This window comes from Sarcophilus harrisii, chromosome 5 (genome assembly GCF_902635505.1).
Source record: "Sarcophilus harrisii chromosome 5, mSarHar1.11, whole genome shotgun sequence".
Taxonomy (NCBI): domain Eukaryota; kingdom Metazoa; phylum Chordata; class Mammalia; order Dasyuromorphia; family Dasyuridae; genus Sarcophilus; species Sarcophilus harrisii.
Window position 1 is genome coordinate 72,806,299 of NC_045430.1, and position 19,837 is coordinate 72,826,135.

The window sequence follows — 19,837 nt, forward strand, 5'->3', positions numbered from 1 at the left end:
GAGGCATTTCTCCTTGCTAAGACCACACCCTGTCTGCATGTACCCTTGATCCTTTCCCCACTAGTCTCTTCCAGCAGATTCATCCCCTCTCTGTGTGTAATTCTCTCACTTGGTGATCTCATCAGTCCCCCTGGGTTCAATTACCATCTGTATGCAAATAATTCCAGCCCTACTCTCAGCACCACATGACCATATGCCTGTTGTATATTGAGAACTGAATGTCCCATAGGCATCTCAAACTCAGCATGTTCAAAACAGAACTCATTATCTTTTCCTCCATGCTCATCCCTCTTCTGAACTTCTCTATTGCTATTACAAGCACTACCATCCTCCCATTCTTTCAGGTTTGCAACCTCAGTATCATGCCTGACTCCTTTCTTATTCAAAGTGAATATCTCAATCAGTCATGAAATTTTGTAATGTCTTTCTCTGCTACGTCTCTTAATAATGTCCCCTTTTTTCCATTCCTGCTAACACACTCTCATCCATGTCCATATCACCTCTTATTTGAACAATTGCAATGACCTTATAATTGGACTTTTTGCCCCAAGTTCCCTCTACCCAACTCCAATCCATTCTCTGCATAATTGCCAAAGCAATTTTCCTAAAGCACATATGTCTGACCATATCAACCCCTCCACTCAATAAATGCCAATGACTCTCTGACACATTTATAACCAAATATAAATTTCTCTCTTTGGATTTTAAAGTTCTTCACAATCTGGCACTTTTCTATCTTTTTATTTTTTTTTTAAACATGATACTCTCTACCACTCATTCTCTGGTCCTGCCCTACTGGTCATACTGGCCAGAAGATGTTTATAACACATACTTGTGTGACTTAGTACTACTAACTCTTCCTTGTGCCTGAATGTGTGCTCTTATTTTTTACTCTCTCTCTGTTTCTTTCTCTCCATTATCTCTGTCTTCTCTCTCTCTTTCTCTCTCTCTCGTCTAATTCTTTGTAATCAAATTTTGGGACTTTTTGTCAAAGATAATTGATCTTGCTCTCTCTCCGTCTCTGTTTCTCTCAGTCATGTATACTTGTGACCCAATTTTAGGGCTTTCTTGTCAAAGATATTGGAGTTATTTCTTATTTTTTTCTCGAGCTCAGGGTCATACAGCTACTAAATGTCTGAGGTCAGATTTGAACTCAGGAAGGTGAGACTTCCTGATTCCAAGTCCAGGACCCATATCCACTGCATCGCCTAGCTGCCATAGCAATCTACTACAACTCTCTCATTTCTTGAATTCCAATCTACATTAAAGTTATGGGTCTTCGAAACCTCTAACTTTATTTGAAAAAGTAGCTCTGGAAATAAATTCATATGAAAGGCCTTTCAAGACTAGCTCTTTTCATCCCTTTATTAAGTCAATATTTCAAAGTTTTTGAGGAGGGGCGTGTGAAGGGTATCTAACACATCTCCCTTACCTCATTAATCTCTTTTATTCAGTAGTGCCAAATCTCTTTAATCTCATACATTCTTTCAGGGTGATGAGTACTGATTTGGCAGTCATCATGCTGTGTTAAGGAGAGAAAGCCAACTAATTGTATAGAAGAGAGGGGAAAATCTTTATTTACACAAATGTGCTTTTAATTACACATGTCAACAAAAGAAAATGGAAGAGAGTAGGGAGAAAACATATAATGGTCACAGGGATGCTAAGCAAATAAACATCATTTGTTTCCAAATTTGATTTGCTTAATTTACTCCATTATCTCAAGAACTAAAGGCCACATTAACATACTGGAGCATTTTTTCCCTGGAGTTCTGATTCTTTCAAACTCTTCACGTGAAAAGCTTGATATAAACAGTCACCATGTGAAACTTCATCATGCTTGCATTAAAAGTACATTACTGTGCTTAAACTTGGAATTTTCACAAACTCACCATTCCTAAACATTGATAATTACTAAGTCACTATTTTAGGGATGCTAAGGGGTACAGTGGAAAGAACACTGTACTTGGACTCAGGAAGACTCATCTTCATGAATTCAAATCTGGCCTTCAATACTAGCTGTGTGACTCTGGACAAGTCCCTTAATCCTGCTTCCTTCGTGTGTTCATCTGTAAAGAGTTGGAGAAGGAAACAGCAAACACTACAGTATTTTTGCCAAGAGAACCCCAAATGGGATCATGAAGAGTCAGATAGAGCTGAACACTAACAAAGTCACTGTTTTGGATCAGTGCTTCTGCAAAGAGGTACCAGTATATAAAAAGTAATATGTTTCAAAGGTATCTAGAGTAGGCTAGGATTTCCAAATACTCTGATTTCATGAACTTCCCTTTATGGACAAGTTCAGGAAATCATTCCCAGTCACATATACTTCGTCTCTCTGTTTCACACACACACACACACACACACACACACACACACACACACACTTTCCTGAATAAGAACCCAGATTCACTTCATCAATAAATTTCCAAAAACATTTATTATGCACCTCCTGAATATAGGTTTGCTTCAGGTAGTAGGGATTTCTGCCAAAATTCACTTCTCATCTCCTTTGTTCTCTCTTCCCTTTCTACTATCCTAGTCTTTCCTTACTTTTTATCATACCTTTTTCTTTTTCAATATTTTCTCCTTTAGTGATTTTATCCACTCTCATAATTTTAGTAGAAGTGACTCCCAATTTCGGAATATCCACTCCTCATCTCTCCCCTGAAAGCCAATACCATAACTTCAGATGCATGATGGATATTGGATATTTCTACATGATGGATATTGGATATTTCTCCAGCACTTCAAACTTAACATGTCAAAATTGAACTCATCACCTTCCTCCCTACTGTCCCCTTATTTTCACCTTCCTTGTTTCTGTTGATGGCAACACCATTCTTTTTTTATTCTTATAAAATTTTAAATTTTAAATTATAAAATAAATAAATAAATTTTTTATTTTAAAAACATATATAATTTTTCAACATTGACCCTTGCAAAACCTTGTGTTCCAAATTTTTCCTCCATGCTCCAGCCTCTCCCCTAGATGGTAAGTAATCCAATGTATGTTAAAGATGTGCAATTCTTCTATACATAGTTCTACAATTACTGTGCTGCATTAAAAAAAATCAGATCAAAAAGGAAAAAAATTAGAAAGAAAATAAAATGCAAGTAAACAACAAAAAGAGTGAAAATGCTATGTTGTGATCCATACTTAGTTCCTACAGTCCTCTCTCTGGGTGTAGAGGGCTTTCTTCATCACAAGGCCATTGGAACTGATCTGAATCATCTCATTGTTGAAAAGAAACATGTCTGTCAGAATTGATCATTGTATAGTCTTGCTATTGCTGTATACAATGAACTCCTGGTTCTGCTCATTTCACTCAGCATCAGTTCATGTCTTTCCAGGCTCTCTGAAATAATTCTGTTGATTATTTCTTACAGAACAATAATATTCCATAACATTTATATAACACAACTTATTTAGCCATTCTCCAACTGATGGGCATCTACTCAGTTTCCAGTTTCTTGCCACTACAAAGAGGGCTGCCACAAACATTTGTGCACATGTGGGTCCCTTTCCCTCCTTTAAGATCTCTTTGGGATATAAGCCAGTAGAAACACTGCTGGATCAGAGGGTATGCATAGTTTGATAGCCCTTTGGGCATAGCTCCAAATTGCTCTCCAGAATGGTTGGATCAGTTCACAACTCTACCAGCAATGTATTAGTGCCCCAGTTTTCCCACATCCCCTTCAACATTTATCATTATTTTTTCCTGTTAACTTAGCCAATCTGAGAGGTATGTAGTAGTACTTCAGAGTTGTCTTAATTTGCATTTCTCTAATCAATAGTGTTTTAGAATATCTTTTCATATGACTAGAAATGTTTTCAATTTCTTCATCTGAAAATTGTCTGTTCATATACTTTGACCATTTACCAGTTGAAGAATGGGTTGAATTCTTAATAAATTTGAGTCAAATCTCTATATATTTTAGAAATAAGGCCTTTATCGGTGTCCTTGAACATAAAATTTTTTCTGAGTTTTATTACTTTCCTTCTATTCTTGTCTGCATTTCTTTTGTTTGTACATAAGCTTTTAACTTTATTGAATACAAAATAGATAATTTTGATTATATTATGTACTTCAGTTCTTCTTTGGCCCTAAATTCCTTCCTTCTCCATAGATCTGAAAGGTAAACTATCCTTTGTTCTTCTAATTTGCTTATAATATCATTCTTTATGTCTAAATCATGAACCCATTTCAACCTTATTTTGGTATCTGGTGTTAGATGTGGGTCAATGCCTAGTTTCTGCCATACTACTTTCCAGTTTTCCCAGCAGTTTTTGTGAAATAGTGAATTCTTGTACCAAAAACTGGAGTCTTTGGTTTTGTCAAACACTAGATTACTATAGTCATTGATTATTTTATCCTGTAAACTTAACCTATTCCACTGATCGACTACTTGGCCAATACCAAATGGTTTTGATGACCACTGCTTTATAATATAGTTTTAGTGCTGGCACAGCTAGGCCACCTTCATTTGCATTTTTTTCATTAATTCTCTTGAAATTCTTGACCTTTTATTCTTCTAGATGAACTTTGTTATTATTTTTTTCTACATGTTTAAAATAATTTCTTGGGAGTTTGATTCGTATGACACTAAATGAGCAGATTTATTTAGGTTGTATTGTCATTTTTATTATATTAATTCAGTCTACCCATGAGTATTTGATATTTTTCCAATTGATTAAATTTGACTTTGTTTGTGTGGAAAGTGTTTTACAATTATGTTCATATAGTTCCTGACTTTGTCTTGGCAAGTAGACTCCCAAATATTTTATGTTATTTACAGGTATTTTAAATGGAATTTCTTTTTGTATCTATCTCTTGCTGATGTACTTTGTTAGTGATATATAAAAATGTTGATGATTTATGTGGATTTATTTTGTATTCTACAACTTTGCTAAAGTTGTGGATTGTTTCTAGTAGTTTTTTAGTTGATTCTCTAGAATTCTTTAAGTAGAGCATCATATTATCTGCAAAGAGTGATAATTTGGGCATTCCCCATTCTAATTCCTTTAATCTCTTTTTCTTCTCTTATTGGCAACACCATTCTTATAATCAGAGCCTCAAAATAATAGATTCATCTTGGATACTTTTCCCTTCTTCAATTACATATACAATAGACATCCAGAGTTTATTAATCCTGCTTCTGCAATATTTCTATCTTTTAAAAATTTATTCTTTAATTTTATTTTTTCAAAATATATATGTATATATTTATATAGAGAGATATATAGATGTGTGTATTCTATTTTTTTTTTTTTTTTTTTTTTTTGCTGAGGCAATTGGGATTAAGTGATTTGCCCAGGGTCACACAGCCAGAAAGTGTTACATGTCTGAGAGCAGATTTGAACTCAGGTCCTCCTGACTTCAAGGCTGGTGCTCTATCCACTATATCAACTAGCTGCCTCATGTGTATTCTATTTTTACCTGTCTTGGACTTACATGGCTACAATCTAGTTAGTCTAGGCTCTTTTCACCTCTTGCTTGGAAGTAAGAACTTCCAAAATGGTCTCCCTGCCCAGTTTAACTCCTCAGACCTACCAAAATAAAATTTCTAAACCATAGGTTTAACCACATTATTCCCCTGTTTAAGCATCTTTAGTAGCTTTCTGTTACTTGTCAAATCAAATCAAATTCTTTACTTTGGCATGGATGACCCAAACGCATCCTTCTAACCTCAAAGCAAACTATTCCCTTTCATCTATTCCATATAACAGACAAACTGGGCCACTGTCTTCCCCTCAAACTCGTCTTCTTTCTCCTACCTCCCTGCATTCAATAAATTCATTCTTATTTTTGAAATAGATGTCTCTGTCTATGAAAATTCTTTTCTTTCCTCAAAATCCAGCCCAGATACAATGTCTCAGTTTAGAGGATAGATGAGAATTTAAGGAACCCCACTGATACAACCATTCTGGAGAGTGATTTGGAACTATGCCCAAAAGGCTATCAAATGTGCATACCCTTTGATCCAGCAGTGTTTCTACTCAGTCTGTATCCCAAAGAAATCATAAAAAAGAGTAAAGGACCCACATGTGCAAAAAATGTTTGTAGTAGCCCTTTTTGTACTGGCAAGGAACTGGAAACTGAGTGGATATCCATAAGTTGGAGAATGTCTGAACAAGTTATGGTATATGAATGTTATGGAATGTTATTGTTCTATATGAAATGATGAGCAGGCTGAGTTCAGAGAAGCTTGGAAAGACATAAAAACTAAGAGAACATTGTACACAGCAACAAGAATATGTGATGATCAACTATGATGGACTTTTTTCAGCAATGAGGTGATTTAAGGCAATTGCAATAGATTTATGTTGGAAAGAGCCATCTGCATCCAGAGAGAAGATTTTAAAGACTAAATGTGGATCATAACATACTATTTTCACCTTTTTTGTTGTTTATATTTTTCTTTTGACGTGATTTTTGTTGCACAGCATGATAGATGTGGAAATTTGTTTAGAAGAATTGCACCTGTTTAACATGTATTGAATTGCTTGCTGTCTGGGGGAAGGGAGAAAGGAAGGAGAAAAATTTGGAACACGAGGTTTTTCAGGGGTAAATGTTGAAAACTATCTTTGCATGTATTTTGAAATAATAAAAAACTATTTTTTTAAAAAAAGAAGTTAGGAGTCACCTACACAAAGGTGATAAATGAAGCTATGGAAGTAGATGAAGTTGCTAGGAATAAAATATTGAGAGAGAAAAAGATATGATAAAAAGTAATTCTCCACAAAGCCTTTTCTGATTTTTCCCCTTCTTCAGTCCATATTTTATTAAATATATTTTACTGGATTTCATGTTTGCTTCATCATATCCTGTCTTGGATCATATTATTCATGTAAATGTCATGACCCCTTTATTAGATCATTTCTCTGAGGGCAATAGTTACTCAATTGTTTACAGTCTTGCCCTGATTCTTTGTGACCCGATTTGGGGTTTTCTTGACAAAGATAATGGAATGATCTGCCATTTCCTTCAACAGTTCTTTTTTACAGATGGGGACATTGAGAAAAAAAAGATTAAGTGATTTGCCCAGGGTCCCAAAACTAACATATGGGGCCATATTTGAACTCAGGAAGATGAGTCTTCCTGACTCCAGGCCCAGCATTTTGAATACAGACACTCCAATTCACTATCGTTTTTTTATTCCTGGCACCTATCGTTACATGTCCTTAGCAAACAAGGGAGGAAGGCATGCTTTTTAAAAACTTTTCTCCAGGTGCAAGGACCTGGTTATTTTCAAAAATTATTTACAAATTGGTATTGAACCATAACAAAGTTTGCATATTTCTTGTGCATACCCTTGAATGCACAAGTGACTTGTAGATTTGTACCTACAAATGTTTGTTATTTTGAACTGACTCTAACTCCAACATGTATCTTTCAAAAGCTAGCACTTTAAAAGTAGGATCTCAGTCCTTTGCCCCAACACTGTAAGCTAGAGGCATAACATGACTTAATTCATTGGGTCCCTTCCTCCGACAGCACTAATCTCAAGTTCTTCATGAATTTTCACACTTTCCAATTTGTATCCATGTCCTTCTGTTAATCTTACAGAAAGAGGGATGAGAAGGAAGAAAAGAATATAAACATTTATATAGCACCTACTATATGCCTGCAAAATGGTGCTGTAGATTAAGTGCTGTGTCCAGAGTCAGAAAGTCTCATCATCCTGAGTTCCAATTTGGCTTCAGGCATTTATTAGCTGTATGACCCTGGGAAAATCACTTAACGCTATTTGCCTCAGTTTCTTCATCTACAAAATGAGCTTCAGAAGAAAATGACAAACCACTCCAGTAATTTGCTAAAAAAAAACCCTAAATGGAGTCACAAAAAGTCGGACTATGACTGAAAGACAACCGAATAGCAACAACTGAGTGCCAGGCATTGTGCTAAGCACTTTATATGTTATCTCATTTGAACTTCACCACACTCCTATGAGGTAGGTAATACTAGTTGACAATTTTTATGACACTTTAAAGTTTGAAAAAGTTATTTTACCAATATAACTGCAACTGAGTTTCATGATAACCCTACAAGAGATTATTACAGGTATAACCTCCGTTTTACAAATAGGGAAACTGAGGCTTAGGGAGGATAACACACCTACAACTATCAAGTCTAAGAGAGAAATTTTGGACTTAGTCAATTCTTACTTGAAGCCCAGCATCCTATCTACTATGGCATGCTGTCTCTAAGGAGAGATAAGCAATATTCTGGAGCCCTTGCTCTAGGGTAATATTTGTTCTGTCTATCTATTAAATCTTATTTTTGCTTCATGACCAACTCAGTCATCTCCTTTTTTAATCAGATTTATCTTTGATCATAGTAGTATGATGCAAAAAACTTATAGAACCATGGATCTTTTTATTGCACTTTGGGTCCCCCATAATTTTGATTCTTTTGAGGTTGTGGTTCATAATGATGTCCATGATTCAGAACTATATAGATTCACTGGGAGAATGGTGGTCTTAAAATACTGGGTTTTTGTAGCAGAATGCAGCTTGAAGTTGTTGAAATCACCTTATATTCTTATGACTATAGTGACCTATGAAAAGTTGTACTTCAGAATAAAAAATATTGGAAAACATTAGATCAATATATGAAGTCTTATGGTGAGAATGCAAGAAGTTATTGTGTCTCCTGCATTTGTAATATCAGGATTGAAAGGTTACTTTTCAACGTCACATAGAGTCAAAATTCAAACCCTAAAGCCCTCTTAACTCTAGTTCCTGAACCCTTTCCTTACAGAGGTAGCTAAACAGAATAAAAGTAATAACTAATCTTCATCTTGTGGGCTAAATGGAAACAGATGTTGCTTACAATTGCAACATTTCATAATCTTTGGCAATTCTCTATAAATATGCCTTATTGAATTGGTAGATTTTTTCCAAATAGAGTTTTGGCTCTGCATGGTGATCATGATCGCTACTTGGGAATAGAAGGTAGAAATATGGAAACTTTGTTATGGTTCAATACCAATTTGTAAATAATTTTTGAAAATAACTAGGTCCTTGGACCTGTAGAAAAGTTTTTTTAAAAGCATGCCTTCCTCCTTTCTTTGGTAAGAAGAACTAAGGATGTTCAATTAAAAGATATAGGGTATTGCAAATATTGTCTGACCTGAGTGACAATATGTTGTTGACTGGTTTTGCTGATCTGTTTTGTTAATTTTAAATTTTAATGGACAATTTAATGGGTAGAGAAGGAATATATTCAGAAATGAACATGATTTTAAAAAAAAAGATTTCAATACAAATTTTTAGAAAAGAAAATAATTCCCACACAAATTCTATTTGAGTAGTAAAAAAATGCATAGGCCCTCAGTTTTTACTCAATTTTATTTTGACCCATATATTTTAATCCCAGGTCTTCCTCTCCATCATTTGATTTTTAAAAGCATCTTTCTATGATAAGGGATCTGAATCCCCTTATAGAGTAGGTGATTGTGAAGAGAAGTAAATTATTTTAAATTTCCTTAATACTTCATATTTTGTTCATAGGATGTTGACATTTCTTTTTTCATTCTCCAACTTTCTCCCTTTTTTCTTATAATCAACCCAATCAAGAAGTAAATGGATTTTATTCTTTTCCTTGTAGAATAAATGCATTATCTCAAATTTGCAGATAACACAAAACTATTTACTCTTCACTGTCAACAATTTGCTCAATCATATTGGCTTTGAAGTTTAGCAATTTTAAGGGTTGATGAGTAGACAGTTGGGGAAGAAAATGAAAGGGCTGCAGATTTGGGGGAAAAGCAGGTGAGCCACAGGATTCAGAGGAGTTAATTGAATCATGAAAAACTATAGAAAACCTGCGTGCCTCTTACTTTACCATTGTTTTTATTAACTATGCTGTGCCTCAAGCACATAGCTGTTAATTATCATTCAGTTAACCTTCATTAGCACTTGCTATATGTCAGGTACTGGGGAACAAATGCCAAAAAATAAAACTATATCTACCAAGAGCCACAGAGAGGCAAATTTCTCTTCCAAATTTTAGATTTTCTAAATGCTCCCACTTTACCAAGGGGTATTTACAGAGACTAGCTGAAGATCAAAGATTTTCTGAACCACTCCTTCTGTGGACAATCTCCATCTTCACAAGGACTTATAAAACTTGTAAAGATATAGAAGATGAATTATTCGTGTTACTATATTCACTTCTATCCTATGATTCATGGAGGATGTTCAAAAGGGAATTAAGAGAGAGAGAAAAAAAGAACGTCATAGAGAAAAGAACATGGAATTAAAAGTTAAGAAGACCTGAGTGTGAATCCTGACTCTTATTAATAACTATGTGACCTCAGTCAAGTTATCTCTCAATTAGTTTCATTTTCCTCATCTATATTACAAATGGCTCTTTCCAACTCTAAATTCTAGGATCCTAAAATCACAATAATAGCATCAACAATTACATTCATAGAATTTAAGGTTTCCATTACATTAAATTCCCAATCCCTATATTTATGCACACATGCATTTTTGATTTCCTTCACAAGCTAATTGTACAATAATTCAGAGTCTGATTCTTTTTGTACAGCAAAATAATGTTTTGGTCATGTATACTTATTGTGTATCTAAGTTATATTTTAATATATTTAACATCTACTGGTCATCCTGCCATTTAGGGGAGGGGGTGGGGGGGGGTAAGAGGTGAAAAATTGGAACAAGAGGTTTGGCAATTGTTAATGCTGTAAAGTTACCCATGTATAAATCCTGTAAATAAAAGGCTATTAAAAAAAAAAAAAATTTAAGGTTTCTATGAATGTTTATATTTATATAGCATTTATATGTTCTAAGCACTGATCTTAGCACTTTACAATTATCTCATTTGAGTCTCATAACATCCCTGGGAGGGTTATAGATAACATTCTACTTTTACCATTCAGGAAACTGAGACAGATTGGTTAAGTGAATTATCTAGCATCACATAGTAAATATCTGAGGTAACATTTGAATTCAGGTTTTTTTCAGGTCTAGGTCGAGCACTCTATCCACTGCACCACCTAACTGACAAGTCAAAGAGACAATTTATGTCATTTTTATCACTATGGATAACTTAAGGAAATCCTACATTGCAATGATATGGGAGATGTATTTATTTTAAAATTAATAATTTGAATGTGTAGATTCAAGGGCTCAAATTATCTAGTGAGACCCCATGGAGAAAGTGGGCTTTAATTTGGGTTTCAAAGATAGGATTTGGCAAAGTGGAATATAAAAGGAGAAGTAAGCCAACTGGAATGTTATTGCTAGACATTCATGGTCCCATAAAATATGTATGTCGCTAGCATTTTGGAGCCAGAGAATATTTTGCAGAAGTTAGCCATTTCCCCATCATTCTTACATTTTAGATCGGCAATCATCATGCAAGTACTCCTAATGCATTTTCATTTGCTGGTGCTCAATATCCTTTTTGGTATCCTGTAAATATCATAAATCAACTTTGTTTCTCATTACAGAGTCTGTAATTCCAAGCAGTGGAACATTTCATGTGAAGCTGCCCAAGAAACATAGTGTGGAGCTTGGAATCACCATAAGCTGTAAGTAAACCCAGTTGCTTTATCTTATTTGATCAAAGCAACAAAAGGAATCAACTTATTTTCCAAGGACTTAACAAGTGTTGCCAGTCTTATTGGAAGATCACCAACAGTTTTCTGTGTCGATAGGCTATAGATATATATATATGTGTGTGTGTTTTCTTACTGTTTAATAGAGCCATATAAATGGCTTTTAGAAATCATCAGGCTTACAGAAATTCTGGTTAAATTGTAAAAGTTGCAATGTCCCCACATTTATTTACTTCTATATTTCAAACCCTAGAGTTCTACTTCTGTACAATGCCATGTCCCTCCCAAAGAAAGCATCTCTCTGTGACAAATAGATCCTTAATTCCTTCACAACATAGATTATCATGAAAACAAAAAGAAATGAGAAATAAAGCATTTTAAATTTCTCTAAAGTCTCCATTCTCTTTAGACTTTGAACATATAATTCTTTTACTAAAGAAATTCTGAGAATTCTGTATCACAATAGAGTTATGCAGAATGAGCATCTGATCCTTTAGGCTTTGAATGCCAGTAAACAAAGTTAACCATGAGGATAGTAAGAAATTCAGCCATGGAAACCATGATTTCCTGGTCACTGTTAGGCCAGGTCTCTGCTTAAGAATCCTATCTAGACTATATAATAGTCTAATAAAAATCTGAGAATATCAAAGATGTGTCCATGATGGTGGAGCATAGTAAGCAGAAATAACTAAAAATTCTCCATTGTGGAATATAAATCAAGGCTGAATATACAATTCAACCGTGAGAAAATAGTATTAACCAAGATTGGAGACAAGGGGATGAAATGGAAATTTCATACATGTGAATTTAAAAAAAATTATTCAGCATTGGAAAAGAATGATTCCACAACTCTCTATTTAAAGAACTCCCGAAAGTTGTCAAGAAAGTTAAGTTATTGAGCACCTGCTATGTACCAAACACTGGGCTAAGTGCTGGTGTTACAGAGAAAAGAAAGAAAACAGTCTCTTCCTCTTAAGCAGTTGGAGTTTGGGAATCTAATGGAAGAGCTCAAAGTCTAGTCAAATCAACAAGCATATATAGTCTGCTATATATTGGAGATACAAAAAACAAAAACAAAAACAAAAAAAAAACATGAAAGGAATCCCTACCCTCAAAGAATTTACAATTTAACATAAACAACTGAAAGAGATTAGAGTCCAATGCAAATAACCATATGCAAACTAGATATGTGCAGGCTAAATTGGAGATAATGTAAGAGAAAAGGAGTTAAGAATTAATTAAAGGCTTTAGGCAGAAGATGATATTTTACCTGAAACTTGAATTAAACCACATAGCTAGGAGGTAGAGACAAGGATTAAGGAATCTTCCTCTAAGTAAAGTAAGTAGATTTTATTGTTCAGTTGTTTTTCAGTTGTGTTCAATTCTTTTATATTGCCATTTGAGCTTCTCTTGGCAAAGACACTAGAGTGGCTTGTCGCTTCCTTCTCTAGCTCATTTCATAAATGAGGAAACTTAGGGAAATAAGGTTAAGTGACTTACCCACGGTCACACCACTAATGTCTGAGGCCATATTTGATTGAACTCAGGTCCTTCTTACTTACAATGCTCTATCCATTTCATTATCTAGCTTCCCAAGGGAGATAATTTTAAATATGAGGGGCAGTCAGTAAAAATGGGAAATAGAGTATCTTGTTTCACAATAAAGCACAGTTTCACAAAATCTTAGAATATGTGGAGAAAACCATGGAGGAAACCTCAAGACCAAGAGGGTTTGGGGGATTTTTTGTTCTTCATTGAAAAAAATGTTATATAATAATAATAATAATAATATATATATATATATATATATTTCCTATTCTAGCCTTTTCTGTTAGTTTCTATTTCCTTAGTTTAGTCAGTTCAAAAATTTGACAATTCACTTGCTCCCTTGGTACTTTTTGACACATTCCCCTTCTAAACATCAGCTATCTCCTGAAGAGACTGACTTAAGAGAAAGTGAAGAAGCCATCTAGTTCAACCTGCTTATTGTACATAGGAGGTAACTAAGACCTAGAGAGGGTTAAGTGACTCTCACAACCATGGATGAGGGGCAGGATTTGAATCTAGATTCTCCAATTGAGAGCTAACAAATTGTACTGCTTCTCTTGGTTTCTGTGTAAATAATAGCATACCACATTGCAGGGGTTTGTTGTTTTTGTTTTATTAGTGGGTAATAGTTATTGGGTAGATGTTATTAACCATTAATTCCCAGGCTATTTACCCTAATATCATGTAAATCAAAATCCTATTAGGATATAGAACATGAGAGCTTCTCCTTTGTTCCTAAATAATAAATGTTTTCACTATTGAATTGACATAAATGATTCAATTTAGCTAATACTTTAATGCATGAAACCTTGATATACTACAGAAATCTATTATTATTATTATTCCCACTCTTAACTTTGGGATTTTAGTACGTATGTTGGTTTCATATGTCAAAGAGTTCAGTTACTGAGAGACAGGAAACAGATTCCAGTATTTATTCTTAAAAACCTCAGAAGATTTAGCTATTTGAATATACTTTTAGTTAGCCCTATTTTTTGGTTAAATTTAGTAAGTTGGCTCTACTTTTAGTTAAAACAGGTTATGTCAGGACAAACTTCCTAACTGTTAAATTTGGCCCAAAATGGAATGGGTTGACTTGGAGGTAATTTCCCTCATTGCAGGTTTTGAGCAAGAGTGGGACTTGTCAGGTATTTTGTAATAGGGATTTTTTTTTTTAGTTATGGATTAAATCATATGATTATTGAAGATCCTTCTGGCTTTGAAAAATCTGAGAGTATCAAAGATGTGTGCATGATGGTTAGCCCCACTTGTTCTCAGATTCTAATGATGTGAATTTGAGGCATTTTTTAATTTGCTTGCTACCTTTCCTGTTCCCATGCCTAACTTAATATTTGCTGAATGACCTAGATCCTCTCTCTCTCTTCTTGAGAGAGGTGACCACAGCCTTTCTATAAAAGACTCTCAATCAGTTTTGTCTCATGCATCCTTTCATCTATCTGAAGAAGCTTTGGGCCATTTCTCAGGATAATATCTGTTGCCTACATTCATAATTGGAGGAAGTGCTAAATTTCATTTAGAGGTTAGTGAAAATAAAGATGTCATTTGTGCCACGTGGTAGTAGGAGTCAAAAACTAGACAGTCTACTAAGAGAATAGATCTTTTTAAAATACCTTCCCTTGATTTAATACAAAATTCTGTGAATTCATGATAAATTGTCTTTCTAGAGTCTTTAATCTATCCTTAGATCTCAAATTCATTAAGACCTCTCCCCCAGTCAGTGGAGATTTTAGGTGCCTGTTGGGCTTACCCAGATAGTTCTTTCTTGAGAAACTTCTGATGGCCTGAACCTCATTCAGTAGTGGGTGATATGGCCTCAACTGTGGGAACCCAAATGCCATTTTGGCAGCCACCATGTGTAACTCCCGTAGATTCACTGTCTCAAGTGATTTTATATTTTTGATGTCAGGGGAATAGTTGCTAAGTCTGGGGGTCCCAAACACACATTTAGGGAATACTAAGACAAGATTTACCATCATTACATCAGAAATTTAGTCAGAACTTGGCTCTTTTCAACAATGAGATGATTCAGGCCAATTCCAACAGACTTATGATGGGGAAAGCCATTGGCATCCAGAGAGAGAATTATGGGGACTGAATTTAGAACATAATATAATGTTTTCACCTTTTTGTTGTTATTGGCTTGCTTTTTTTCTCATTTTTTTCCCTTTTTGATGTGATTTTTCTTGTGTAGTATGATAAATATGGAAATATGTGTAGAAGAATTGCATATTGCTGCTTAAGGGAGGGGGCTGGAGAGAAGGAAGAGAGAAAAATTTAGAACATAGGGTTTGCAAGGGTGAGTGTTGAAAACTTTCTTTGCATGTATTTTGAAATTAAAAAACTATTATATAAAAAACAGCAATTTAGCCAGGATGATCCCAGAATATATCTTATCATTTCAAACTAACCCACACTAGAAGACTGATTTCCTTGAAAAAGTGTCAGCTATAGCCACAGCAAATAAGATTACTGGGAAGGCAGAAATTTAACACACATCTCTTCCATCGGTGTCACTGTTGGATGGACAGGCACAGAATTCATACCTACAGCAGCTGAACTTCCCAGGAAGGAAGGAAGAAGAGCTAACGAGGTAGATAAGATTAATAGATAGGACAGACAGACATACAAAGACAGAGAGGGACTGGGGAAGAGATAGAGGGGAGGGGGAGAGGGAAGAACAGAGAGAGGAGAGAGAGGGAGGGAAAGGGAGAAAGGAAGGGAGAAAGGAAGAGGGGGGAAGAGAGAGGAAGACAGAGAGAGATAGAGAGGGGGAGGAAGAGGGAGAAAGGAAGAGAGGGGGGGAGAGAGGAAGAGAGGTGAAAAGAGAGAGAAGGGGAGAGAGGAAGAGAGGGGAGGGAGAGAGAAAAAGAGAGAGAGAAGAGACAGAAATACAGAGACAGAGACACAGAGACTCAAAGACAGAGACAGAAACCAAGACAGAAACAAAGAGGGATTACTTGGAGTACCTTAGAGATTAGATAAATAAATAGAATATGTTAAATATTTGATTAGATAGGATAATAGAAGAACTATATTAGATAAAATTATATTAGATAATTGGAATAAATTCAATAGCCAAAATTAGACAGAATAGTTTAGCTAGAGATTAAATAGATAAAATAGATTGAATAGACATTAGCTATTGTAGGATAGATTAGATAGTTATTAGAATGAATAGAGATTAGATAGATAAGATAGGTTAGCTAGGCAGGCCATTTTAGATAAATAGAAGATTAAATGGAAGAGATAATTAGCTAGACTGGATAAAGATTTGTCCTATTAGCTAGATTGACAGAGTAAATAAAATAGAAAAGCATTTACTACTGTGCCAGGTACTGTGACCAGTATTTTGGATAGAATACCAGGAAGTACAACAGTTTCTCTCCTCAAGGACCTTACTTAGCACAGGAGCTGGGGAGTGGAGGTCCTTTCAGAGTGAAATGAAGAGTGACTGAGAAATGGCCTGTTGGAAGCCTGGGTCTCAGCAAAACAAGCAAACTCTTGCCTTACCAAGGGATCCAGGGTTGGAATTCAAGGTTCCAATGGAAAGAAGTTGAGGATAATGGTTGAAAGGCATGGTGAGGAGTCTACTAGGAAATGGTAGGAAGACGGTGGTCTCAGCAAAATAAGATAAAATACATCTAGGACCACATTGCCTAGCTTCCTCAGCCTTAGAGAATTTCCTGGCTCTGACCCTTACCGTATAAAGAGGCAAGTCAGCCTGAAAACACCCAGATTTCTATCTGCTTAATTGGCTACTAATCAGCAATCCCTGCTCTCTCTTCCTCTGTCGGGAGCTAGTTGACCTCCTATCCTCGGAGATTCTCCTGCTTCCAGGGGCATTCCGCTGGTTCCTGTAACCATTGCTCCCACAAGCAGAATTTCAGTGGGCAGAGAGGAGGATAAGGACATTGCAAACAGAGGAAGCGGTGTGAGCCAAGCTCAGGAACTAAAAGAATGAGCCATGTTGAGGGGTTGAAGACCTACCCCAGTTTAGCTGGAGCAGGGGGTATATGAAGGGAAGTAGAGGGAGATGAGTAAAGCCAAGTTGAGCTACTGTTCATGAAGCACGGTGCTAGTCATGATATTGTAATATTACTTTTCATAAAATAATGCTGATAATAAAGCCAGAAGCAAGAAGCATGGCATTATGAACATTGCCTCAGGGACAGCTCATTTGAGTCCCCTTCTGAGCCAGCTGCTATTGGGATCATTTAGTAGTGATGAGTAGAGAGAGCAACAGACACAACTTGCCACTGGTCATTTGCAAGGTTGGAGAAATTAATAAAGACTTACTAGTAAAAGTAACCAGTGCCTCTGGGTGTTACTGTTCCTTGCAAGACCCATTCATTCTATCTTCTGCCTCCATAAGTGTTCTCTGGCCATTCCTCGTACCCTCTTCTTCTCTGGCTCCTAGATTCCCTGGCTTTCTTCAAATCCCTGATAAAATCCTTCTTTTTTCTCCCACAAAGCCTTTCCTTGTCTCTCTTAAGGCTAGTGCCTTCTCTTCAGTTATCTCCAATTTATCCTATTTATATCATGTTTATACATGGTTGTTTAAATGTTCTCTCTTCCATCAGACTGAGCTTCTTGAGATCAGAGTCTGCTTTGTATCTCTCTTTTCATTCCTGTGCTTAGCACAATGCCTGACATGCAGAAAGTACTTATTTAATAATTTCTTGATTAACTGGTTCAATAGAAATATGTAACTGTCAAAAAATGACTTCTACAAATTGAGACTATAAATTCTTAATTATAACTCTAAAGATACACACATAAACATTCAAGTAAAACTAAATTAGATTTTTTTCAAAAACAAAATCAGTACTTTTTAAAGAATCTAAATTAGGGGATATTTTGACATTTTGATATGAAGTTACCTGGCATAGTTCTAAATCTCAGAATGAAAATAAAATAAAAATGGGAAGTAAAGGAAAAAAATCTTTCCATGTCTTTTTATATCCATCTAAATCTGTGTGTATGTGTCTATACATATACACATATGTGTATATGTATGTGTGTGAATACACAGAGAGAGAGAAAGGAGGGAAGGAGGGAAGCAGACATGTCCTGTTCCACCAAGGTTCTGGCAGAGACACCAAAAACTATCATATTGGAAGGGATGGGGGGAGGCATTAGCCCAAAAAGGAATAGCACTATATCAAGAAACTCTTCTGCCCATCAGGAAGGAAAGCGTGCATAGAGAATAGAATTAGAAATACAGAAAGGAAGATGCAAGAAAAAGAACAGCAGTCCACTATGTATTTTCCCTTTGACTTTCCCACAATTTCTGGTCAACTCACATATGTAATTACATTCCTTTCTCTGTAGCCCGACCTGTGGGTTAGAAACAGAAATAGCATCTTCTGCTTTTTAAACTTGAAGCCAGATTTGATAGTCATTGGGAGGGATATCACTTTTTAAGAAACAGGTCACTTTTAAAGTATAACATCCCCACACTCTTAATCCTCTCAGCCACCATCTAAGTCTTGTCATATGATTCCTTGTTGCCTTCTTTTCTGAGACCAGTGTGTTCTGCTGGGTTGAGAGGGAGAGGAGGGTATCTTATTATATCCCTATTTCCAAATGACTAGAATGAGGTATGAATGAAAAAATAAATTAAAACTGTTAGGAACTTTTTAATATGCACTTTTATTTTAACCAACAGTAAGATCTATTATTATTATTACTATTACTATTCCATCTCTATTAAATGCTTCATTATAATGTTGAAAATTAATCTGGACCTCAAAGGCTTTGTCAATGGAGCACAATATCTGGTAGGGTCTCTCAGGATGGAAACATTTCAAGTTTGGGCCCAGCTATAAGCAGTTTATTGTCCAAATACAGGCTTAGCTAATTGTGCAGAGACTTATCTCCAGAAACCTGGTCACCTGCCAGGTGATGATTGCAGGTGGGCACAGGAAAAGAAGTAGGGGAACAGCAAGTATTCCTGAAGTATCTCCTATTAAGCCATGGGAAGGATGATTTTTCTCTCTTGTCCAAGTTACATATATACTAATGAAATCTTGAATCTTTTCGAGTGTTGAATTCTGGGCATCACAGTGAAGTGTATCCTTCTGTAGCAAGATAGATAGCAGAGATCCTAACTTTATTTGCTAAATGAATGGCTCTTTGGCAGTTTTCATGTTTTGGCTCTCCTTCAATTAATTATCATCACTAGAAATTCATGTTTCCTCTTGAGTAGCATTCCTATTCTGGTAGCGAGGAATCAGAATTTGATCTTGAACTTGACAAGAGTTCATTTTCATCCTTACCCAGAGCATGGTTCTGCATGCAATGTTTTCCAACTATTGAACACTAGGAGTATACCATCTGATGGAGATTGCCGTAACACAGACAGATATTGAACACACATCAACCAATGCATATATAATGAGTGTGCAGAATATCTACCCCCTGTATGAGCCTTTATTTGATGTTAGCCTGGTGATAATGTTATAAATCTTTAAACTCTATAGGGAAAGGCTGACTGCATTTGTGCTGTTTGATTTTCTTGTTACTCAATAAAATTTCTATTTCCTAATCAATTGGGTTTTGTGAATTTGACACAAGGGGGAAGCAATGAAAATTCTAGATTGTGTTAGAGTTTCTATCAGAAATGGGGCCACAGAAAAGTATAGCAAACATTCTTATTAAGTTTTCATGTCCTCTGAGT

The 19,837-nt window shown here is 35.6% G+C and overlaps 1 protein-coding gene across 6 annotated transcripts in view; it reads left to right on the forward strand.

The window, feature by feature from the left end:
- GRIP1 (glutamate receptor interacting protein 1) overlaps positions 1–19,837 on the forward strand; it is a 773,529-nt gene that overhangs the window by 673,839 nt on the left and 79,853 nt on the right. For all 6 annotated transcript variants that reach the window (XM_031938371.1, XM_031938365.1, XM_031938368.1 and 3 more), the window contains one exon: positions 11,482–11,562. In XM_031938371.1, the coding sequence (XP_031794231.1) occupies positions 11,482–11,562 (81 nt within the window). The remainder of the gene's footprint in view (positions 1–11,481; positions 11,563–19,837) is intronic.